This window comes from Odocoileus virginianus, chromosome 3 (genome assembly GCF_023699985.2).
Source record: "Odocoileus virginianus isolate 20LAN1187 ecotype Illinois chromosome 3, Ovbor_1.2, whole genome shotgun sequence".
NCBI lineage: Eukaryota > Metazoa > Chordata > Mammalia > Artiodactyla > Cervidae > Odocoileus > Odocoileus virginianus.
Genome location: NC_069676.1, coordinates 15,587,326 through 15,611,957, shown reverse-complemented (window position 1 = coordinate 15,611,957; position 24,632 = coordinate 15,587,326). Strand labels below are relative to the sequence as shown.

Genomic DNA, 24,632 nt, shown 5'->3' with positions numbered 1-24,632 from the left:
ACCCAACTGGTCACCATAGCCTAGCAAAAACTGACATGTAAACTGAACCATCCCTCAATCTAAATGACTTTGAAGGTGGTTCCATCACAGGCAGGCTTTCCACATCACCCTGTTCTCCTTTCTTTTTTTGGACACCCTCACTGTCTGAAATCAACTCCATGCTATCTTTAGAAATGTGAGATCCTCAAACCATATGTTCACAGCCTCGAACCACAGATGCTGAAAAAAAAAAATCAAACAACAAAACAAAAATACCCAATGCATTAAAGAAACGAGGAACTTGAATTCCAAGCCAGAAGGAAGGAGAAATGAATGTGAAAAGAAATGAGAAACTGTCCACCAAGGAGAGCGGTGGGGAGGGGAGTGGCTGGTAGACGTCAGCTGGGACACCTGGTGAGTGAGGAGGATTTTTGAGTGTCCTCTTGACAGGGGTCTCTGGCAGGCAGGGACTGGAGGGAGCAGGGATGGGCTATGAGTCAATTTCCCCTCACATTCCTGGAGTTAAGGGGGTGGGGAATTCCAGAACCTGGGGTCTTAGGGGAAGGGGGCTGTGCAGGGGTGACTTCCAGGTTCAGAGGTGTTTTCCTGTGATTGTCGCACCCAGAGCTGGAGCCTGGACCTCACCCTCAACCATCCTCAAGGGTCCACAGGTGGATGGGCACTTAGGGCCCTTGGGCAGCGGGTGGCCTCACCCTCTGACTGCTGCCTCACCCTGTGTTTCTGATGAGGCTGTGGCCACAAGGGCCCCTGCACTCCTTCCTCAGTCGCTGGCTCATGAATCATGTCTCTGGCTAGGTCCCTCAGGCTCCAGGCGGAAACATCACCCTGAGCTGCCTGTGACCGCCCCCTCCTGGCCCAGCCGCCTCACACAATCCCACCAGTCTGCTCAGGACCATCTACAAAATGGTGACCAGGAGGGTGAGTCTAGGGGGTGGCACACGGGGTGCAGGTGAGACAGGAAATGGAGTGAAAGTGAGCTGAGGAGGAGGGCAAATGCGATGACAGTCCCAACAGGTGAGGATGGGAGCTCGGGATTCAGGTGAGCATGAGGGTGAGGAGGCAGAGAAGGACTGGTGGGTTCTGATGCCGAAGACACAGGTAGAGATGCAGGGGGAGGTGCAAGCAAGAAGCCAGGTAAATACCCAGGTGAGGATGTAGGCAAGGATGCTGGTAAGAAAACATGAAGAGGGACTTCTCTGGTGGTCCAGTGGCTAAGACTCCATGCTCCCAATGCAGGGTTCAACCCCTGGGCAGGGAAGCTCAGCTGGTCCACCTGCAGTGCAGGAGACCCTGGTTGGATTCCTGGGCCAGAAGGTTCCCCTGGAGAAGGGACAGGCTACCCACTCCAGTATTCATGAGCTTCCCTGGTGGCTCAGATGGTGAAGAATCTGCCTGCAATGTGGGGAAGAGGCATAGGCACTTCCGGTTGGGAACGGGTGAGGCAGGCATGGGCACTGGAAGCCCGTGAACGTGAAGGTGAACTGCAGGAGGGAGTGAAGTGGGAATCAGGTCAAGTTCCTGTAGGATGGAGCTGAGCAGCAAGTGAAGTAGTGGGGGGTCGAAGCTGCTTCTGTCCCCCTCTCAAAGACCTCCAGACTTTGGGAGACATATGAAATAGGAGTGGAGCTTTATTGGGTGGACAGTGTGTGTGTGAGGGTGTGTGGGTGGGATCAGTTGGGGCAGCCAAAGACGACCATGTTCTCCGTGAAGTTGGCCAGCTCCTCGCACTGCTTCTGGTTCTCTTCATCCTGACATTCCTCAGCATCGGGCCACAGCTCCACCCAGGTGTCCTTCCCGACGATGTAGCTGATGCTGAGGGAAGACAGGGATCAGGAGCGGGCGGGGAGGGTGGGAGCAGGCGGCCTCCGGAAGGCAGGGGCGGGAACTCACTTGGGTTTCTCGCCCCACAGGTCAGAGGACACGCCCCACACGAGGTAGTGTGCTCCCTCCTTCAATTTAAGGGCTTCCCTGCACTTGATGTGGCTGATGAACTTGCGCTCCTGGTTAACCTGCACCTCGTCGGAGCCTGGAGGGGGCAGGGAAAGGGAAGCTGAGCTGGGGGAGGGAGAGGGTGGGGAGGGCTGAGCTGGGGGAGGAGAAGGGGAGGGGCTGGGGGAAGGGAGAGGTAGGAAGACAGCAGACACAGGACCAACCCGATTTGATGATTTGCTCGATCACCATGATGTACTCGTCAAAGTCATCTTCCAGCTTCTTCCGGGTAAGTCTGGTCTTGTACACTGTTGAGGGGTGTGGAGGACAGCGGGGCATCCTGGGCAGGGCTGTCTGTGGGGCGCCCTCACCTGGCTCCTCCCAAGCGATGATCACAGCCAGGCATGCTCACGTCCCTGCTAGCCAACCCCTCACCGCAGGATAACACGCCAGGCTACACTCATAGCCATGCATACAATCAGCCCTCCGCAACCACCGTCGGAGGCACGATGATAGCGACTCCTATCCACCATGACCCATGGGTTCCCCACAACATGGCGGTACGCACAACCACATCCACTCCCAACCACCGTCACGCACACGCCCACAAACCCACCCCACTCGTGGCCATGTGACCCCGTGCAATCAGAGCCCCTCACCACACACACACCCACAACCACGGTCACCACGCGCAGCCAGGACCACACCCGCCTTCACACTGCCGCTCACACACAAGCCCGCGTGCGTGCGCCTTTTCCGCGCCTCTCGCCTGGGGCCCCACTCACCATAGTCCACGCCTGGCTCGCAGGCCTTGTCCAGCCGGCCGTCCAGAGTGATCTCCTCGTCCGGGTGGTGCATGAAGCAGTTCTCTGAGGGGTGGGTGGGGGGCGGGAGGGGGACACGGTCTAAGACCCACTTCCTGTTCAGGGCGCCCACCATCCAGGGGTACGCCCGGTCCCCTTGTCCAGCCCTCTTGGGTCAACCCCCCACCCCAAGGGAGCCGGGGTCCAGTGGGTGTGGCCACCCTCCTGGCGCCTGAGCACTCACCCTCTGCACAGCGGCAGGTATCTTTGTGGCAGAGTTTGCTCAGCATTCCGTCCTCCTTATCCGGGTGATAGAAGCGGATACAAGTTTCATCTGCGGCAGAGGTGATGGGGAGGGGTCAGAGGGCTAGGGCCTCCGCCCCAGACACCACACCTGGAGGCTCAGTTATCCAATTCCAGTGGGTCAGACCTCCAGATGCCAGGTCCCCAGCCCTGGGACACCCAGACTCCTAACTCCCAGACCTGGGGACCCCCAGGCCCCTAACTCCCAGACCCAGGGAACCCCAGATCCCTAACTCCCAGACCCAGGGACCACCACCTAACCCTCAGATTTCCTGGATCCCCCTAGCTCTCAGATCCCTGGGGCCCCCAGACCCTTAACCCTCAGATCCCTAACTCCCAGACCCATAACTCCCACACCCATAACTCCCACACCTGGGGACCCCAGACCCCTAACTCCAAGACCTGGGGACCCTCAAACTCTTAACCCTCAGATCCCCAAGACCCCCAGACTCTAACTCCTAGATCCCAGGTCCTAGGATGGCTGCTCACCCAGGTTGTAATAGGAGTACACCTTGACTGCCCCAGGCTGTATAAGTCCGACATTAAAGTACTGGTGAACTTTGAAGGACAGACAGTCCTCCACTGTGTGTGAGACCTGGGAAGAAAGAGGAGGTTGGTCAGGGGGAGGGCCGACATGGGAGGAAGTCCAGCATGGGGTTGGAAAGTGGTGGAGAAACTGAGGGATCTAGGTGGGGAAGATGGGGGGCAGGGCTGGCAGAGGGCAGGAATCTTTGACAAAAGATTAATAAGCAGTTCATGAAATCCATTAGCCACCACCACCACCACCCCTCGCCCCCCACAGCTAAGGCTAGATTGCACTTCTCAGCATGTTTCAGTTCCCTGTGGCCATGTGATTGAGCTCTGGCCAAGGACTGCTATCTATGTCCTTAAAAACATTCTGTGGTTAACAAGACTGCATTAGACACTTGAAAGTTGCCAAAAGAGTAGCTCTTAAAAAAGTTCTCAACACACACATTATAACTATGTAGGGGGTGGATGTAACTGACCTTATTGTGGTAATTATTTCTCAGTATATAAATATATTTACATCAGTATATAAATATATAAAATCATTACATTGTGCACATTAAAACTACACAGTGTTATATGTCAATTACATCTCAATAAAATTGGAAAAATTAGAAAGAAAGAAAAGAGGGAGAAAGAGAGTGAGGGAGGGAGGAAAGAGACAGATATACACATATATGCACTGACACATTGTTGTTGTTAAGTCATTAAGTGGTGTCCAACTGTTTGCAACCCCATGGACTGTAGCCCGACAGGCTCTTTTCTGTCCATGGGACTTCCCACGCAAGAATACTGGAGTGGGTTGCCATTTCCTTCTCTAGGGGATCTGCCCCACCCAGGGATCAAACCAGAGTCTCCTGCATTGGCAGGTGGATTCTTTACCCCTGAGCGACCTGGGAAGCCCCATATTGATACTTATACACGTGTATATGTGATGACACATATATTTGGGGAAAAGTCATAGTGGAGAGAAAGAGAGCAGGGCAGGGACTTCCCTGCTGGTCCAGTGGTTAAGAATCCACCTTCCAATGCAGGGGATGCGGGTTTGATCCCTGGTTGGGGAACTAAGATTCCACATGCCGTGGAGCAGCTAAGCCTGTGTGCGACAACTACTGAGCCTGTGCCCTAGAGCCCACGCTCTAGCAACAAGAGGAGCCACCGCAACGAGAAGCCCGCGCACCGCAACGAAGAGTAGCCCCCACTCGCCGCAACTAGAGAAAGCCCATGTGCAGCAATGAAGACCCAGTTCAGCCAAAAAAAAAAAACCAAAAAACAAACAAACCCAAAAACCTGCAATGAGATAGCACCCACACATGCCAGAATAGCTATCATCACAAAGAACACAAATAACAAATGTTGGGAAGCCTTGTGCCCTGTTGGTCGGACTGCAAATTGGCATGTGGACTTCTCCAGTTACAGCATGTGGCTTCAGTAGTTGTGGCAGGCCACAATCGAGAGCCCATGCACCACAATGGAGACCCAGCACTGCCAAATAAATAAATAAATAGAACAAGGGAAGAATGGGGAGAAAATAAGAGAAGAGAGAAATGCTAGGGGCTGGGGAACAAGGGAAGTCCCTTCTCTCCATCAAGCACTGCTTTTTTTTAAACCACAAGTGGGTTTTTTCCCCCTCAGTGGTTGTTTAAGACTCTGGTGAGAAGAAGCTGGAGGGAACAAGTGAAAAATGCAGTTGGGACATGAGTGGTCAGAAGGTGAGATGCTTACAGAAGGTGGGTTGGCCTTGTTTTACATGCCCCTGTCCTCCCACACCCAGCAGTCCAGACCCTGTCTCCCTGGCCCCACCTGGGCTAGTGGAGAAGGAAAGGTCAGCCAGGTAGAGGTTCAGGATCCCAATGGAAGCTTTACCTTGTCCAGGTAGATGATGAGTGTGTTCTTGTTGGAGTCTTTGTTCATCTCATACTTAGAGATGTATCTGTCGACACCACTGCTCAGCTGGGGAAGGAAGTGGTTTGTTAAAATCCTTCCTGCATCCCCATTCCCCCTGCCACTCCAGTTTCTTCCAGACCCTGGGCTCCTGCCCATGGATTCCAGCCCCTGAGCCCAAGGCCTTCATACCAGTTTGAGGTCATCAATATCAGGTGAGAAGCCTGTCATCATGGATATGTCCAGGATGGACATAGTGGCATCCTGGTCTCCCAGGTACCTGGATGGGGCAGGGGGAGAGGGTGTTGGCCCCCAAGGTGGGGTCAGTGCCCGGACAAGGGGGTCATATCAAAGACTGAGGCCTCTAGTTCCCACATAGGAGCACAGAGGGAGGTTCAAATGTAGGAAACATTCTCTTAAGGGGAATACAGGAAAAGCTACATAATGATCAAGGTGATTCATTTTTCAGGTTCTGGAACACAACTGGCCCGGGTTCAAATCCCAGCTCTCTATAACATCTGATGGGTTACTTAACCTTTCTGTGCCTCAGCTCTAGGAAATGAATATGCGTTGGTCTCACTCTGTATGATTCTGTTACCATGGTCTAATTCAATGTCGCCAGTCCCCCAGCACCGTGTTCTGACATCAAGACCATGTTGCTAATCTCACACTGCCATGCAAAGTGAGGACTTCTTATCCTGTATTCAGCACAGGACTAGATGCACAATATACTCTCAGAAGGCATTAAACATCACAGTTATTATTTGTAGGAAGTCTTGCTAGAGACAGAGGGATGGCCAAGATGAATCCCAGGGAACCATCTCTTACCTGGTACAGATGTCAAGGATCATGGAACCTTTGGCGTCCTGAGGCTTCTTGACTAGAAACACAGAAAACAGAAGGATGGATGGTGGTGGGGCAGGGGGAGGGGTGTAGTTCCTGGGTTCTGTTCCAGGAGGGAGGCAGACATAAGAACAGGGTTGGGGGAAGGGTAACAGATAGGGTCTCTCCTCCTTTTACCTGGTTCGGGGGCTGGGTGTATGGAAACCTGGAGGTCGAACTTTTTGCAGGAGACTTTGCCTTTGAGCTTGGCATGGTAAACGGTCACTACCTGGTGAGGTGGGAGGGGAGATGAGGTGTCAGTCCATTTGACTTGGGAAGGAAAGGGGATACTGGAGCACAGGGGCCTAGAGAAGGTGGTGGGTCAAGAAGGTGTGGGTTCCCATTCCTTACCGACAAGGTGCCTTGTCCTTTCCCTTCAGCTCTTACTGTGAAACGCTCATTTTCCTTTGTCTGCAAGGAGTAGGGAGAGAGAAGAGAGATTATTTGGAACCAAGCCTCCCCCCATTTGAGATGGTCATCAACCCTCCCTCCTGCCTCCTAGAAAGTCTGGCTGGCATGGAGGATGAAAGTGATGAGGGTGTGGCCAGGTGACTTTACCTCTTCTGAGCGCAGGAGGCTGGCAGATTCCCAGAGGATACGATGCTTGACCAAAGAGTTGCGGCTGGGCAGTTGGATGGACACATCCAGGTTCAGGTCCTTGTGGTCAGGAACATCCTTCTGGTATTGGGCCAAGGCTTGGAACACCATGAAAGTGGCCTGTTGCCCATGACAGAGAAAGGGGATGAATTTGGGTGACTGAGAAAGTGGTTAGAACCACTGAGGGATGAAGAGACTCAGATCAGACCTGGGGCACTTAGGCAGTGAACTAGAACCCACCAGAGAGGGTAAGAATACGATTGGGGGCTGGTCAGATACTGAGGACATGTCCTAGAACTCTCTGAGTGAGATAGGTCAGACAAGAACTTGGAGACACTGGGAACATGGCTAGAATCCACCAGAGAGTACAGACATAAGACAGAAAGTCTAGCCACACTGAGAAGGTGCTCTAGACACATCCAGAGGAGAGAGTCTAAGACAAGCATTGGTAGAGGCACTGAGAATGTGTCCAGAACCCACTCATGAAATAAAAGAATGAAATTGGAATCTTGGAACACTGAGCATCTGATCTAGAACCCCAAAGTGTCACTGAGGGTGTGATTGAGAACCCACCAGAAAGAAAAGCGGTTAAACTGGAGCCCGAGGTTCCTGGAGTTTGAGGTTATTGAACCCATGGTCTAGAACCCATCAGGGATTAGAATAACTAAGAACCTTGTCTAGAACTCACAATAAGATGTGGTAACACTGGGAGCCTGATGGAACTTAGAATGTGGTCTAGAACCCACCAGTGGGAGACAGAGGCTTGGATAATGGTGTGTGAGGTGTTAGTTGCTCAGTTGTGTCCAACTCTTTGTGACCCCATGGACTGTAGCCCACCAGGCTCCTCTATCCATGGAATTATCCAGGCAGGAATACTGGAGTGGGTTGCCATTCCCTTTTCCAGGGGATCTTCCCAACCCAAGGATCAAACCCGGGTCTCCTGCATTTCAGGCAGATACTTTCATCACTGAGCCACCAGGGAAGCCCCTTGAATAATGCTGTAGAGTCATTAAGAACCTGGTCTAGAACCCACAATGAGACATGGTAACATTGGGGGCCTGGTGAAATGAACATGGGCTAGAACCCACAAGTGAGACGAATAAGATAGGGAACTGTGAACATGATCTAGAACCTACCAGAAGGACAGAGAGGTTGGGATAATGGTGTAGGGTCACCAAGAATCTAATTTAGAATCCACCAGTGAGACAGAGTAACAATGGGGGCCTGGTGAAATGAACATGATCTAGAACCCACCAGTGAGACAGAGTAAGATGGGGCACTGGGAACATGGTCTAGAACCCACAGTGGGAGAGAGAGGGTCACACCTGAACCTGGGCCCTGAGAACATGATCTAGACACCAAGAGGGAAAGGGAGGCTTGGAACACAGCTCAGGGCATCCAGAATGTAGTCTAGAATCCACAGATGGGTTTGCAATAAAAAAAAAAGAAAAAGATTCTTGACTTCATTCCAATCATCCTGGCTGATGGAAGAGAAGCACTGCCTCTCTTGGTCTCGGGACTTTCTTCAGAAGACTAATGAGGCCAGAGGAGGCTGGGATGCAGTCACCAGGGTGCGGTATGTGTGGACCACTTGCCTGTGTGGAGCCATAACCACCTCCATAGTATCTCTGCTCGTTGAGCCAGCGCACGACAGGAGCCACAGTGTCGTAGTCTTTGCGTGCCAGCAGAGCCAAGAGGGCGTAGGACGTGGCCTCCACGTTGTAGAGCTTCTGGTTGGGCTCCTCCCAGCGGTTCTTCTCTGCAGGGAGAGCCCCCCACCCCAGTGCTCACTGCTCTGTCCATCCTGTAAACAGCTCAGAGAAAGCTCAGGAAAAAAGACTCATAGCCTAGACCTCTCGGTGTTCAGGTGTCCTGGCCCACATTCTAGGTCCTCAGTCTGCTGCCTCCTGCCTCATTCTCTTCCCTCATCCACCTTCCCTCCTCCATGTGAGTTCTGCACTGCAGCCCCACTGTGGGAGATTTCCTAAACTTGAAACACACATTCTTACCTCTGAGCCTTTGCATATTCTGTTCCCTTTACATAGAGTACCTTTTCCTCATTTACTTTGTTAATTCTTACCCACCCTGCACAATTAGTGGGCACCCCAAGACTGAGTGGAGGTCCCTCTTCCTCCTGTTTCTCAAAGGATCCTGTGCTTCCCCCATCTCAGCACTGATACTCTATAGTAATCTATGAACTCATTTCTTTCTTCAATTGGAGTGTGAGGACATAATGGCAAGGGCTGTACTGTACTCACGGTGGTGTCCCAAGTGCCTAAGAAAGTTATGATGGCAGAGATTGTCACTGAGAACCAAGAGGATAACTTCCTCTCCCTGGGCACACAGTTGGACTACATTTCCCAGAAGCCTTTGCAGGTAGATATGGCCACATGACTAAGCTCTGGCCAGTGGAATGTGCACAGCAGTGATTGGGCCTCTTCTATGTCTAGTCCCTTGCACAATCTTCCTATTTCCTTTTCAGCTTGAAAGGGCAGGATTCTGAGGCCCCAGAATGGCAGAGCCATGAAAAGATAGAGACCTGGATCCCTGCATCACTGTATGGAGGAGAGCTGTCCACCAACAACATACTTTTGTCATGTTAAACCACTTTGGTATTTATATGATACTTGAGATACCTTATTATCAGTGAGTACAAATATGATACAGTGTCATCACTGGAACCAATGATTAGCTGCCCACTATATGCTAGGCACTGTGCTAAATTCCCTGTGGTATTATTTTACTGAATCCTAATTACCCTTGAGATAATTACACTATTACAGTATTGTTGCTGTTAGTCACTAAGTGGTATCTGACTCTTTTATGGCTCCATGAACTGTAGCCTGCCAGGCTCCTCTGTCCATGGGACTTCCCAGGCAAGAATACTGGATTGGGTTGTCATTTCCTTCTCCAGGGGATCTTTCTGACCCAAGGATTGAACCCAAGAATCTCCTGGCAGGCAGATTCTTGACCACTGAGCCACTAGGGAAGCCCTAGGTATCATTTGAAGATGAGGAAACTAAGGTCCAAAGAGGTTAAGCAACTTGTACAAGGTCAGAGAGTGAGAAAGTGGCAGAGTGAGATTTCAGTTTAGATCTGTCTGATGTCCGTGCTCATGGTCTTAATCACACCTCACTGCTGGGTCATAGCAAGTGCTCAACACACAGCATTCAACATGGTTGAATGAATTATGCACTGAGCCTTCTTGTGTGGCTTACAAGGAGAAATTATCACACCACAGAGCCATTCATCCCAGTTCAGCTTGGAGAGGTCCATTCCAGTGCAGCTTAAAGCCATGCACCCCAGCTCAAGAGGGCCACCCTCAGTCCCCAGCCATGGGTCCCTACTTACTCCTCCAGGCTACCCCTCACCTTTGGCTGTATTCAGAAATTTGGTGAGGCGGTCATCCTCCAGCTTGCCCAACAAAGCCAGGGCATAGGCAGCAATGGCCACAGTATATGGTCTTCGCAACTCTCTGTAGTGGTTTTCAAGGAAGTCTCCTGCCTTATTGATGCTGCGGCCCAGGCTCTATGACAAAGAGGATTGGGTACTCTGGTCAGGGGGGCATTGCTGTTACAGACAACTGATGAAGATCACTTTCTGGGACCCGGTGGCTTTTGTCCTTGGGACCTATTTGCCTTGGATCTGTTTGAGGGTTTTCCATTGTGAGCTGCTTTGTTACTGAGTACCTACTATGCACTCTGTGTGTGTGTGTGTGTGTGTGTGTGTGTGTGTGTGTGTGTGTGTCTGTGTCTGTGTGGTGCAGTGTGTGTGTCTAAATACCAAGTGGTGTGCTGGTGAATATTTAACAACCAGCTCTCCAGTGAAGGCACAGGACTGGGCTTGGGGCCAGGGGTGTGGTACTAGTTGTTCATTCAGGCTTTTCTGTAAGATGTTGTAGAAAAACCTGAACTTTTGCCAACCCAATAAATTGTCCATTAAAATGGCATAAAAACTTCCACCAGGGTCAATTTCAAGTAACCACTGTGATGTCCTTGAGCATAGAGTGGGGAAGACATACTCCCAACAGGCATTCATGAGCTAGTATGAGCCGGATTCAGCACACCAAGGGAACACCTCTTATTCAATCATTATCAGCTAGCTCTTACAATGTCCAGTCATATAACCGCTCATTTAATCTCATAAAATCCTATGAAGCAGGCATTACTTTCATCATTATCCTACTGCATAGATTAAATTCTGTGACACAGAAAGATGGGGACCAGGGTAAGACATGATTTGAAGTGTTTGCTGATTTCCATGGTTTCAATACTATCATACCTGATTTCAACCCACCAATGTGGCATCACTGACTGTAGATTTGGGAAGAGAGGAACAGTGGAACAACAAGATATAATATTTCCAATATACAGATACAATAGATATAAATAACCCCAAGAATAATGATAAAAGTAGCAAAATATTTAGGAAGTGATACATTTTAAGTTTATCACCTGTTTTCAGTGTTTAATCTTTGCAGTGTGAGTTTATATGATTTAATTTTTAACAATGATTGTGTTCAGCAACCAGCTTGCAAATTCCTAGAAATTTAACAACTGGCTTTCACAAGCTGGGTAGCATCCTATTGATTTAAACACCATCGGTCTGGCTCCACCGCCTATGCCATACTTTATTTTAATGTTGCTGTATTGTAGAAAATGTTGTGTTGTAATAGAAACAACTCTTTTAACTGCCTTCCTACATCTATCCTCCTCTGTTGTAAGAACACCTCCTCCCTTTCATCCACATGGCCACAATGGAAGCAGCCATATTTGCCCACTGAGACCTACTTCCTGGTCTCAGCTGATTGGTTCAGGGATGATCACCTGACCCAGGATGAACCAATCAGAGTCCTTCACTGGGAATCAGAAAGTTCTAGCCTTAGTGTATTTCGTCAAGGAAGACAGTCGTGTTCTGTCAGGCAGGTTGGGTGGCAGGCAAAGGTGAATTATTGGGCAAGAAGGGATTGAAAGATATGGGAGAACATAAAGAACAAAGCATTCTGGCAGAGTCCTTAAAGCTACTTTCATTTTTAAAAAATTTTTTGGCTGCAATGCATGGCAAGAGGATCTTAGTTCCCCAACCAGGGATGAACCCATGCTCCCTGCAGTGGAAACAAGGAGTCTTAACCACTGGACCACCAGATTCCTACTTTCATTTTGAACTCTATAAATTCTTAGATTCCTAAAATAAATTTCCCATTTATTTTTGCACGACCTAGTCACACATATGACAACTAGGACATACATGTGGCCTCTGAGACAACTCAGAGAGTCCTAAAAAATGCAAAAATTATTATACCTATTTTACAAATGCACACATAAGACCTGACAAAGGGTACATGAGCATCAGGATTTGAGGTCAATGCTGTCTGACCCCACAGTCCTGGTGCTCTTTTCTACTATAATTTCTCTCAAATCTCCAAGATTGGAACCAGGAAAACCTGGTTTAAAGGTCACCAGCATTAATGGTAGCAGCCCCCTCCCCTCCATCTCTTTTCTGGGGCCCTGAGAAGGAAGAAGCAGCTGGCTGAAAGGGAGATCCTGAAGTCCCCCACTGCTGCTGCTGCTGCTGTGTCGCTTCAGTCGTGTCCGACTCTGTGCGACCCCATGGACTGCAGCCTACCAGGCTCTTCCATCCATGGGATTTTCCAGGCGAGAATACTGGAGTGGGGTGCCATTGCCTTCTCCGGAAGTCCCCCCACTAGGGAAACTAAAAGTCAAACAAGCCACTCTCAAAACCCCAGAGCAAAGCAGATGGAGTGATTACAGGCTCTCAGGAGCCTGTCTTTCTAAGCTTCTCTGTTTCAGAACCAAAACTAGAGGAATAGGGGACAGCAAAAAGCCAACATTATCAATTCTTTCCCTTCTGGGTCACACGTGCTCAGTTGTGACCAAATCTTTTGTGACCCTATGGGAGACGCTATGGACTCTTTCCTTCCAGGCTCCTCTGTCCATGAGATTTCCCAGGCAAGAATACTGAAGTGGGTTGCTATTTCCTACTGCAGGGGATCTTCCCAGTCCAGGGACCGAACCCATGTCTCTTGCATCTCCTGTGCACTTCAGGTGGATTCTTACTACTGAGCCACTGGGTAATCCTTCGGGATCATGGACATGGACTCCTTTAAGAATCCCCTTAAAGATCTCCAGGAAAGATTTTCCTTCCATTTTTAGTTCCGTGTCCTCAGTTTTCTTTAGGGAAGCCATAAGAATATGTAGGGCTTCCCTGGTGGCGCAGATGGTAAGGAATCTGTCTGCAATGCAGGAAACGCAGTTTTGATCCCTGGGCCAAGAAGATCCCCTGGAGAAGGGAATGGCAACCCACTCCAGTATTCTTGCCTGGAGAAACCCATGGACAGAGGAGCCTGGCGGGCTATAGTTCATGGGGTTGCAAGGAGTTGGACATGACTGACTGACTAACACACAGGAATATGAATGTAGGAGTCTCATGGAAAGCAAGCTGAAGGGGCTTTTTGTTGGGTTTTGGCTACAACTCTGAAAATGGTAAAGCAGGCAGAAAAGACCCAATCTTTGATTTCTCTGTGCTTCAGTTGTCTCTTCTGTAAACTGGGGGCAATAAGAGTAGCCTACTTCTTGGGCTGTTACAAGGATTACAGGAGTTAAACATATGAGACTCTTGTTTTGTTGTTTAGTCGCTCAGTTGTGTCCAACTTTTTTGCAACTCCATGGACTGTAGCCTGCCAGGCTCCTCTGTCCATGGACTTTCCCAGGCAAAAATACTGGAGTGGGTTACCATTTCCTTCTTTAGGGGACCTTCCCGGCCCAGGATCAAACCCACGTCTCCTGAATTGCAGGCAGATTCTTTACCACTGAGCCACCTGGGATCTTAGTTAATTGCCAGATAAATGTTGGATACTATTATGGCCACTGGGGTGGCTGTTAGTGCACTGGGAGCACTGGAAATGGCCTGAAAGCAACATCTCACCTCAGGTGGGTGTGTCCTTCGGTGGGGGGGGGAGGGTGGGGGACACTTACGTTGACCTGTGCCTCGCAAATGTCTTTAGCCTCATGCAGCGCGATGAGAACAAAGGCTGTAAGGGACACATCTTTCTCCCTGGCGTCCTTGAAGCCACCCTAGAGGAGAAGCGTGGAAACAAAAGACAGGGTCACCAATGTCTTCACATGTCAACCTACGCCCCGCTTGTAGGCTCAGTGGATCAAGGCAGGGCTGGGTCTCTCCCCAGTGTCTCTCCAGAAGGGCCAGGCTCTTTAGTATTCATTCATTCATCCTGGAAATGTTGCTGGTGCTGTGAATGAGATGTTGGATGAAGACCAGATTCTAGCCCCAGCCCTCGCAGTCTTCTAGGGGAGACAGATAGGAACCAGCCTGCTCATCAACAGATATATAATTAGAAAGTGATGAGTGCTGTCCAGAAGTGGATGTGGCATTGAGAATGGACTATGGGAGTGTGACTCAGTCGTGGAAAAGTGTCCCTGAGGGATGACAGCTGGAACCACAATCTGAGCAGAGAGGAGAAGTCACCTCTCAAACAGGGTGGGGCTTAGCATGCCAGGCAGGAGGAACAGCATGTGCAAAGGAGAGCAAGGTTCCTAGCAGTACAGATGGAGTGAAGAGAGAAGTGGGTAAGCCCACGAGGCTGGAAGCCTGAAAGGTCAGGCTTATGCATCAGTTCTCCAACTTAAGCATACCTGGTGGGGGTGGAGAGGTGTTAAAATTCAGATTCCTAGACATTGCCCCTAAAGCTTCTGATTCAGTGCACCTGGAGTCCAGCCTAAGAATTTCTGACATTCTGCATTTCTAAAAGCTTGCAGGTAATTTTGCTGATGTTGCAGGCCTGGGGATCACACTCTTAGGACCATAACTCTAAGGAGTTCTATGTTTAAGAGCAACAGGAAGCCAGGTGGTTTCGTTTTGCACTGGATCCTGCAGGTCTCTGATCTTTGCAAGGGAGGAGGGACACTCTCAGCTCCCTTATTTCCCTGTCCCCGCACGCAGTGAATTGGGCAGTGGGTGGATGGTGGCGTCTTTCTCCAGTCCATCCTGTGATGCTCTGGTGCCCTCTCCCCTGGCCTGCCCCGAATCTCTGCCTCTTACAATCATTTCTTGGTGTATCACGGGCCCATCCTCCTGGAAGATTCCATCAGGCTTCTGCTTCTCCAGGATCAGCCATTTGACGGTCTCACAGAGGTCCTTGGAGTCTATGGCGATGAGGTTGGCGGACAGTGCAAAGACCTTGACCACGTAGGCTGTCAGCCTAGGGGTAGGTACAGAGCGTGAGCCAATTGGCTCTGGGATCCGGAGACTGGCATCCCAGCCAACCAATGAGCAGAGTGGGGCCGGGCCTGGCCTGGTTCCATCAAGCTTGTAACCCAGGGTGGCATGCTGATTATTCAGCGGGCTGGTACCTTGACTCCGGGTGGAGACCTACCTATACCACCCCAGGCCGAGATCCAGGGCCTGCTCAGGGATGTGAAAGGCTGAGGATGTGCAACCTGATCCTGGAGACTCACCAGGTGCTGGCGGGCCGATTTAGGAAGGCCGCGTAGGCTGAGTTTTTTTGTCTGAAGGCCAGCTGCTGGGTGTACCCTGCAGGGAAGAGAGAAGTGTCACCAGAGGCTGAGCGAGGGGGTGGCTGGTGGGTGTAGACCCTTCAGGGGGCTTAGAGAGAGGATAAAGATTCTGTGAAGGGCGGGACAGCGGTCTAGAGAGGAAAGGGGGAATCTGGCTAGGGGGCGGGTGTGTGGGAGGACGGGGAGCTAAAGAGGGACTCATAAGGTGGGAAGATCAGAGACAGGGGGAAGGAATTCTTGGAGGAGAGGGGATTCAGAGAGAAGAGGTTCTCAAAATCAGTTCTCAGGGGCAAGGGGGCCTCAGCGAGAGAGGGAGCTCAGTGAGGGGTTCAGAGAAGGGCGAGGGGGTAGTCTCAGAGAAAGGGCAGGACCCCGAGAGGGGCGGGGTCTCAGGAGTGGCGAGGGCTCAGAGATGAAACCGGCTCAGAGGGGCGGGGCTCAGAGATGAAGCCGGCTCAGAGGGGCGGGGCTCGGGTGGAGCAGGCTCAGTGGGGCGGGGCTCAGGGGCGGAGAAAGGACAGAGGGGCGGGGCTCAGGGGTGGAGCAGGTTTAGAGGGACGGGTAGGATGTGCACCCTTTCTGATGAGCTCCAGGGACTGCTGCCTCTTCTCCAAACCGAACTTCTCCCACTGCTCGGTGCTGTCCAGGTAGTGCACGGCGATGACCGTGGGCGTCATACCAATCATGTTCTGCTCCCCACAGCCCGAGGGGGTTTGGATAAGGTGCTTCAGCCGCTCTCCATCGATGGCGTCCTCCGTCATTTGGGCCACTGGAGTCCCTGTAACCCGGCAGGAGGATGTCACTCAAGTTCACGGCTGCTTCCAGACTTTTCAGGCTCTGACCAGCTAGGGCCAAAGGGGTCAGGGACAGCTGGGGGCATGTAAATGATGGAGATGCTTCAAGGCTGAATGGCTGGAGGGGGTTTTGCATTTGTTGGGGGTGGGGGTGGGCTTCTGCTTCACAGGGGAACTCTGGGCCCTGGCTCCTGTGGTTCCACCAGCGGTAACAACAGTCATGAATACTTTTATCAGGCTTCACTATTCCCCAGGCTCTGTTCTAAGAGAATATCATACAGTAGCTCATTTAATACTCCCAACAACCCTTAGATATCAATACTATTATTCGCTCCTATCACAGATGAGGAAACCAAGCGTCTCCTCCCCAAAATTTACAGCTGTCAAGATGCAAGGTGCCTTTCTAGCTCCATCTTGCCCCAGTTCTCCATCCGAGATAATTAGATCCAGAATTTCTGCTCTTGAACTACATTACTCATGTAAACCCCTTTATCAGCAAAAGCTGTTTGCTGAACTAAGTACTGCCTGGAGCCTTCTATGAAGTGGTTCAAGGAGGGGTTCTAGCTGAAGAGGAGGCAGGAGACACAGTGGTTAAATACCACTGGGGTGCGAGTAGATGGAACTGGGCTCCTGACTCTCGGGTCATGACTTTCCTCCCAACACTGTTCTGGGTCTCCTGGGGTTGGGGTCCAAGGTCATCTCACCTTGCAGGAGGATCTTGGTCTCTGACTCGGTGTCTGGGACTTGATCACTAAGATCTGCAGCTGGGACTTCCACTCGCTGCACTCCGCCTGCGGGGTGAATGGGAGACACCGATGGTACCAGCTCCCTCCCACCCCATCCTGCATCACCACCGCCCAGGCCTCACTCCCTCTCCCATGGCTGACTCACCTTGACCCAGATGTTCTGGATTCAGTGTCCGAATGGCCACAGTTTTGTTGACTCTTATTCCTTCTGGCTGGATGGTGTTAAGGGCAGGGGGAGTTGCATGAATGAGACGACAGGCAGACAGTCAGTCATATTCTGGGGATTACTGTAGCATAAGGCATAAGGGCCTTCACCCGACCTTAGCTGTGTGACTGGAGGTCAGTTACTTAACCTCTCTGTGCCTCACCTTCCTTCTTTATAAGGAGGTAATATAAACATCTACCTCATGCCTATTGTTGTGCAAGTTCATAATGAAATTATAAATTAATAAAGAAGTAACAACTTTTAGAAATCTTTCTATGTGCCTAGATGATTGCTCTCCTATGGTTAATTCATTTAATCTTCACAATGACCCACTGGAGTGGGTACCGCTTTTATTACTCCCATTTTACAGATGGGGGAGGGACTTCCTCATGGTCCAGTGGTTAAGAATCTGCCTTGCAGTGCAGGGTACATGGGTTTGATCCCTGGTAAAGGAACTAAGATCCTACATACCATGGGGCAACCAAGCCCATGTGCTGCAACTACTGAGCCCATGTGCCAGAACTAGAGAAGAAGATCCCTGTGCCACAACTAAGCCAAATAAATAAATATTAAAGATGGGGGGACTGGGGAACATACAGGTAAAGTAACTTGCCCAAGGTCACAAAGCAAGTAGAACAGAATTTGGGTTTGAACCTAATAGTCTGGCTCCAGAGTCTGTTTTTAACCCAATGCCTCTTAATGGGCTAAATAAAATAAAAATTTTAAAACAAATAATTTAAAAGTAAAATAAAATTTTTGAGCCAGTAAACAAGAATAAATAATAAAAGAAAGAGGAAAGAATAAATGAAAGAATGTACATAACTACTTAACACAGTGCCGAGGAGACAGTAAGTGCTCAATTAAAATAGGGGCATCTTAATTAGAGTCAAAGGCCCAACACAAGCTCTTATGTGTCTATGCACATAAGCCTCCATGGAGGACAGTGGCTGCTTTTGCCTTCACAGAACCCATTCTCCTTTTGCCTGGAGTGATTTCCATCTTTTCCTTTGCAGACTGAGTTCCTTCCTATGTTGTATTCATCACTATGTAACATCCAGCTCTCTAGGAAGAAAAGCTCTTGATTTGTAGTGCTGCCAAGTTCCTTGGTGTAAATATCTCCACCACGATGGATTTCAAGCTACCACCGTGAGTGAGTGCAGACTTGGGAAGTGGTAGACATACTAGATCTAGGGAGCTGAGTAACACAGGCTCCAGCACACTACTGGTTTCTTCCCACCAGTGCCTGTGTTGAGTCATATTGAAATTCACAGCAAGAGGAAAAATTTGTGCACCTATATATACATACTTTCATGTAATTTTTAAAATATATTATTTTAATGGTTAGATTTATTCCAGAACATTAAAGTAGTTGAAAAAATATGTTTGCTTCCATTAAAGCCAGGCAAGAAAAATTATAATAAATTATGATTTGGGTATAAATAAAACATTTCAATGTGAAATCTTACTGTCAGTTTTGATACATTTGGTTTTCAGTGTTTCAATATTTTTTTCAACTACTGTAATGGTTTTTGGGAAAAAATGACCAATAAAAAATATACACAGGCCCAACTCAGTTTTCTTTTGTTTTGGGTGTCAATATGACGTGGTTTGACACCATCAAATTTGTCTCTAAAATTTGGTATTTTGTATATTGCAGGAGTTTTTGGAATGAATTTTGATTTCTTAAAATATTGCATTAAAATGTTTTTGATCTTGTTTATGATCTTATGTTTTGCTTTAAAGTATTCATGAAAGATGCTAAAATCCTTTCATTTTGGTTGATGATTTTGTCTATTGTATTTGAAAATGTTCAACACTATAGGAAACAGTAACAGAAATATGACTGTTAATGCATATTTCTTTTTTTCTGGGTTGAGTTTTTTTTCCCCATGGGTCTTCTTTTTTGTTGTGTGTCAGTGCATATTTTAAGGGTAAGAATCATAGGTAAAGAAGAAGTGTCCTAGTTCTTGCAATTGTAAATTATTCCTTTGCAATATTTGCTCTGTGAAATATATTTTCTCAAGATTTTTAAATTTATTGATTTATTTGGCTGAGCTGTGTGGCTTATGATGTCTTAGTTCCAAGACCAGGGATCAAACCCAGGGCCACAGCAGTGAAAATACTGAGTCCTAGTCACCGGACCACCAGGGAACTGCCCCCAAGATTTTTAAAGTCAGAAGAAAACGCCTGTGCTAAAATGTTACAAGATGTCATATTTGATATTAAAATATGTTTTAATGAAAAAATATTATTGATCTCTGAGTTTTCGGGTGTCTGCTAAAAATTCTGTGCTCAAGAATAATGCCTCACTTGCCTTACCCTAATCCTGGCCCTCCTTCCAAACTTCCAGAACTCCTGAATCTCCCATGGTGGGCCTGGGTCCCCAACCTGGGTTTACAGCACAGGGCGAACAGGAGCCTCTCCCGAAGGACAAGGGGCAACAGGTACCCCAAGGACTCACCACGACCTTCAGGGTCTTCTTGACACCATCACTGATGAAGTGGTTGTAGACGGCAGCCTTGACCTCCACCTCGTGGAGGCCGACCTTCAGAGGCACAATGACGTAAGGCACCGCCAGTGAGGACCGGGCTGGGATCACTAGAGTCTGCTGGTGGCGCTTCTTGGCGGTGGCCAGGCTACAGAAGGCTGGATTGTAGAGCAATTCCACCCTCACCTGCCAGGGAGAGAGAGGATGGGGTCAGGAGAACATGCCACAGACTCGCTCCCCCAAGGCCCCGCACCCTCCCTGCCTCTGTTGCACCAGGGACGCGCCTTGAGATCTTCGGCCTCCCGGTAGTTGTAGAGGACCGCTCGGATCTCCACTTGCTCGTTGCGCACCACCGAGTAGGGGAGACGCAGGTCGATAAAGAAATCCTGCATCACAGTGACCTCGTAGGGGTCAGCCACACAGATCCCTGCCCGGAGTGGAAACAGAACGCAGAGTGTCAGCAGTGGGGTTAGGGGACTGGGCAGGGTGGACTGGGTCCGAATTCTCGCCCCTACCAACGTCCCAGTGCTTACACCTGACCGCGGGAGCTATCCCAAGGTCTTTGCAGAAGCCCATAGACATAATACGGGGGCTTTCCTGGTGGCTCAGATAGTAAAGAATCTGTCTGCAACTCAGGAGACCTGGGTTCGATCTCTGGGTCAGGAAGATTCCCTTGGAGAAGGGAATGGCAACCCACTCCAGGATTCTTGCCTGGGAAATCCTGTGGACAGAGAAGCCTGGCGGGCTACAGTCGGTGGGGTCTCAGAGTTGGACATGACTGAGCCACTAAGCGCTCATACATAGATGTAACATCGTGGCAGGGGTGGGGGGCTGGGGGGGTTTGATCCCTGGTCAAGGAACTAAGATCCTGCAAGTCGCATGGTGTGGACAAAAAGAAAATCTCTTTAAAAGAAATGACTAAGCCAGAAACTAACACAACACTGTGAATCAACCATAATTCAATTTTTAAAAAAGGGACTTCCCTGGTGGTCCAGTGGCTGAGACTCTGGGTTTCCAATGCAGGGGGGCCAGGTTTGATCCCTGGTCAAGGAACTAGATCTCACATGACACAGCTAAAAGCCAGTGCAGTCAAATAAATAAATAAAAAGAAATATCTTTTAAAAAAGAATTGACTTCTAATACCTGATCTGTGTCATTTAAGGAGGCGTCTATACATCTCCAAAAGGCAGTTACTCTTTGGCCCCTAAAATATGCTCAACTCCAATATTAAAAATAATAGTTCACACTCATTGAACATTACAATGTGGCCGGTACTATTATAACTATTATAAAATCCCAACACTTTGAGTAGTTACTCTTTCGGTTGTGCCCATTTTATGGATAAGCATAAAGAGGCTAAGTAACTTGATTAAGGCCACACAGCTGCCCAGAGAAAGATGTGGGATTTGGACTCAGGGACTTGGGCTTGGGAAGTGCCCCACTTTTAATGATACTCTTTCTTTACCCCATAAGAGCTCTTAAGACTAAAATTTTCAAGTTCTATTGGTTGCATGCATGCTAAATTGCTTCAGTTGTGTCTGACTCTTTGCAACACTCTGGACTGTAGCCCACCAGGCTCCTCTATCTGTGGGATTCTCCAGGCAAGAATACTGGAGTGGGAAGCCATTTCCTCCTCCAGGGGATCTTCATGACCCAGGGATTGAACCCACATCTCTTATGCCTCCTACATTGGCAGGCAGGTTCTTTACCACTAGCACCACCCAGGAAGCCCCATTCTATTGGTTACAAGGCTACAATCTTTATTCTGAAGCTTGGATTCCTAAAAGTTTCATTCACTGGTGACCCTGGAAAAGTCACCTTCTTTCCCTGGCTTCAGTGTTCTCATTTATGGTACCAATCTCATAGGGTAGTTGTGAGCATTCAATGAGTTAATGATGTTAAAAAGATGTCACAGGCAAGATGTAAAACCACAGGATTCTGCACAGCTCCCCTGGGACATTTTGAATGGCACAACTAGGAGAATGGGTTGCTACTGGAATCTAGCAGATGGAGACCATGAAGATTATCAACATCTTATATCGTACAGGACAGTCTCCTGCTACATAGAGTGACCCAGCCCAGAATCACATCAGTGAGGAGGTTGAGAAATGCTGGTGGAGGGAAGACGTTTCCTAACTTTCACGGCCATACAGATCTCCCAGGAATCATGTAACAAAATACATGTCTGACTCAGCAGGTCTGGAGTACAAGATTTCTGAATGTCTTACGGTGATGGTTTAGTCACTAAGTCATGCCCAACTCTTGCGACCCCATGGATTGTAGCCTGCCAGGCTCCTCTGTCCATGGGATTCTCCAGGCAAGAATACTGGAATGGGTTGCCATTTCCTTCTCCAGGAGATCTTCCCAACCCAGGGGTCAAACCCAGGTCTCCTGCATTGCAGGCAGATTCTTTACTGACTGACCCATAAAGGAAGCCTAAATGTCTTATACATACTGCTATATTTTAAATGGATGACAAATAAGGACCTACTGTATAGCACAGGGAACTCTGTTCAATGTTATGTGGCAGTCTGGATGGGAGGGGAGTTTGGGGGAGAATGGATACATGGATATATATGGCTGAGTCTCTTCACTGCCCACCTGAAACTATCACAACACTGTTTATTGGCTACACTTCAATATAAAATAAAAAAGTTAAAAAAAAAAAAGATACTGAATGTCTAACAAACTCCCAGGTAAAACTCCTTTACCAGACTGCAACTAGTCCAGGGAACACGCTTAGGGGGCAAGGGTCTAATGGTAGTTTTTAACATTTTTTTTTTCAAGCCGCAGGAACATTTTTTAGGTAAAGGAAACCTCAAACAGAACCTTGGTATACAGAAATGTACAACAGGCAAATATGAAGATGCCCTGATTTGAAACAGGGATGGGGACCCCAAACTAGAACTGTGCTGAGTGACTTTGGAGTCCCAGGCAGAAGGAAAACTATATGCCTTTCGTATATGATTTTATCTGCCATCATCACTTGTTCAAGAGAAATTATCAGAAAATCACAATTCCTTTCATGAAAAGCAAGACAAGCAAAGAAGCAGATTTTAAAAGTTTTGAAGCCAGGAAAGTAAAATGACACTGAATTATAATTTATGATAAATTATAACTAAATAAACTTATACTAGAGTAACTGGGTGTGGTATAAATGAAATACACTAAATGCTGTGAGTTTTAATACATCTTTTTGTTTTGTTTTGTTTTTTTAGTGTTTTTAATAGTTTTTCAACTACTTTAATGCTCTGGGGGAAAAAATAACCTTTAAAATGGACAGAAAATGTGTATATAAAACACATCTTTCCTTTGGCCTCAAGCTCCAACAGGGCTCAACACAGTGCTTTATTTAAAATCTGGGTATTTTGTACATCACGGAATTTTTTTTTGGGGGGGGCATTCATTTTGATTTTTTAAAAAACTATTGCATGAAAGTACAATTTATCTTGATGACTGAGTTTTTTGGCACCCACTTAATTTTGCATTCAAAGTCAGTGCCTCACTTTCCTTGCCCCACTCCCATTCATTCATACTTGACTAGGGTTTGTCAGGGTCTCACACGCAGCCCTTGGTGGCAGTGGCGGGGGAAGGGGATGCATATACCTTTTTGTTGTGTTTCACAGCCTACCCACTGATGTTTCGATCACTCACTTCATCCCGTTTCCTCTTTTATTTTTTCTTAATTGCTTTACTCACTACCATGGCAATATCACCCCTACCAAGTTCTTGTGGCAAATTATTCTATGTGACATTATAGAATAATATATCATATAGCAAATAATTCTATATGATATGGTGGATATACGTCTTTTTGCATGTGTGTGCTCACTCAGTCGTGTCCAAATCTTTACGACCCCATGGACTGTAGCCCATCCATGAAATTTTCCAGACAAGAATATTGGAGCGAGTTGCCATTTCTTACTCCAGAGGATCTTCCCGATCCAGGGATCGAACCTGCCTTTCTTGCATCTCTTGCCTTGGCAGGCAGATTCTTTACCACTGCGCCACCTGGGAAGCCTGTGTGTTTTTATACATTTGTCCAAACCCACAGAAACATATGACACCGGAGAGTGAGCCCTAATATCAGCTAAGAACTAGCAAAGATAATGATGTGTCCATCAACTGTTACAATGTTGATGGTGAGGGAGGCTGTGGATGTGGTGGGGAATATGGTACATAGGAAGTCTCTGCACCATCCTCTCAATTTTGCTCTGAACTGCTGCTGCTACTGCTGCTAAGTCACTTCAGTCGTGTCCAACTTTGTGCGACCCCATAGATGGCAGCCCACCAGGCTCCACCGTCCCTGGGATTCTCCAGGCAAGAACACTGGGGTGGGTTGCCATTTCCTTCTCCAATGCATGAAAGTGAAAAGTGAAAGTGAAGTCGCTTAGTCGTGTCCGACCCTCAGCAACCCCATGGACTGCAGCCTACCAGGCTCCTCCATCCATAGGATTTTCCAGGCAAGAGTACTGGAGTGGGGTACCATTGCCTTCAAACTGCACTAAAAAGAAATTCTATTTACCAAATCATGATGTCACTCACATTCTGCACTCTAATCCCTCTCTAGTAACCAGGGCAAAGTGTCAGCCACCAGGAAACAAAAGATCTGTCAGGATGGAATGAGAAAATGCTCAGGGGATCTGGGGTCCTGGCCTCTGAGGACCGGACCACCATCCTCTCTCACCTTTCTTGTCCGACAAGCTCACGGCCAGAATCTCCCAGGTGGTGATGGAGTCTTTCAAAAACACGTTCGTGAGCTTCGTGGAGATTCTGGTCCAGGGAGAATGCGGGGGGCGGGGGGCGGGCATTAGAAGACTTCTAGCAGGGTGCAGGGGGAGAGCAGGTAGGGAGGGGCCCCAAGGGACAGGGTTGGAAGGGGGCTGGAGGTGGGTACATTTAGGTAGCCCCAACTCAATTT

General features: G+C 48.6%; 1 protein-coding gene across 2 annotated transcripts in view; it reads right to left on the bottom strand.

Annotated features, from left to right (window-relative positions):
• Window positions 1-1,610: 1,610 nt before the first annotated feature.
• The window catches only part of C3 (complement C3), a 36,409-nt gene continuing 13,387 nt past the window's right edge, over window positions 1,611-24,632 (bottom strand). The window contains exons 19-41 of one of the 2 annotated variants that reach the window (XM_070464839.1): window positions 24,399-24,484; window positions 19,996-20,138; window positions 19,685-19,897; window positions 17,164-17,230; window positions 16,977-17,063; window positions 16,053-16,256; window positions 15,419-15,494; window positions 15,003-15,162; window positions 13,922-14,020; window positions 10,298-10,454; window positions 8,522-8,685; window positions 6,888-7,046; window positions 6,681-6,740; window positions 6,468-6,558; window positions 6,276-6,327; window positions 5,640-5,727; window positions 5,430-5,516; window positions 3,525-3,630; window positions 2,977-3,066; window positions 2,715-2,798; window positions 2,097-2,237; window positions 1,891-2,065; window positions 1,611-1,812 (exon numbers count right to left, since the gene is read on the bottom strand). In XM_070464839.1, coding sequence (XP_070320940.1) covers window positions 1,671-1,812; window positions 1,891-2,065; window positions 2,097-2,237; window positions 2,715-2,798; window positions 2,977-3,066; window positions 3,525-3,630; window positions 5,430-5,516; window positions 5,640-5,727; window positions 6,276-6,327; window positions 6,468-6,558; window positions 6,681-6,740; window positions 6,888-7,046; window positions 8,522-8,685; window positions 10,298-10,454; window positions 13,922-14,020; window positions 15,003-15,162; window positions 15,419-15,494; window positions 16,053-16,256; window positions 16,977-17,063; window positions 17,164-17,230; window positions 19,685-19,897; window positions 19,996-20,138; window positions 24,399-24,484 — 2,731 coding nt within the window. In that variant the 3' untranslated portion in view covers window positions 1,611-1,670. The remainder of the gene's footprint in view (window positions 1,813-1,890; window positions 2,066-2,096; window positions 2,238-2,714; window positions 2,799-2,976; window positions 3,067-3,524; window positions 3,631-5,429; window positions 5,517-5,639; window positions 5,728-6,275; window positions 6,328-6,467; window positions 6,559-6,680; window positions 6,741-6,887; window positions 7,047-8,521; window positions 8,686-10,297; window positions 10,455-13,921; window positions 14,021-15,002; window positions 15,163-15,418; window positions 15,495-16,052; window positions 16,257-16,976; window positions 17,064-17,163; window positions 17,231-19,684; window positions 19,898-19,995; window positions 20,139-24,398; window positions 24,485-24,632) is intronic. The other variant, XM_020916801.2, reaches the window with a different exon arrangement.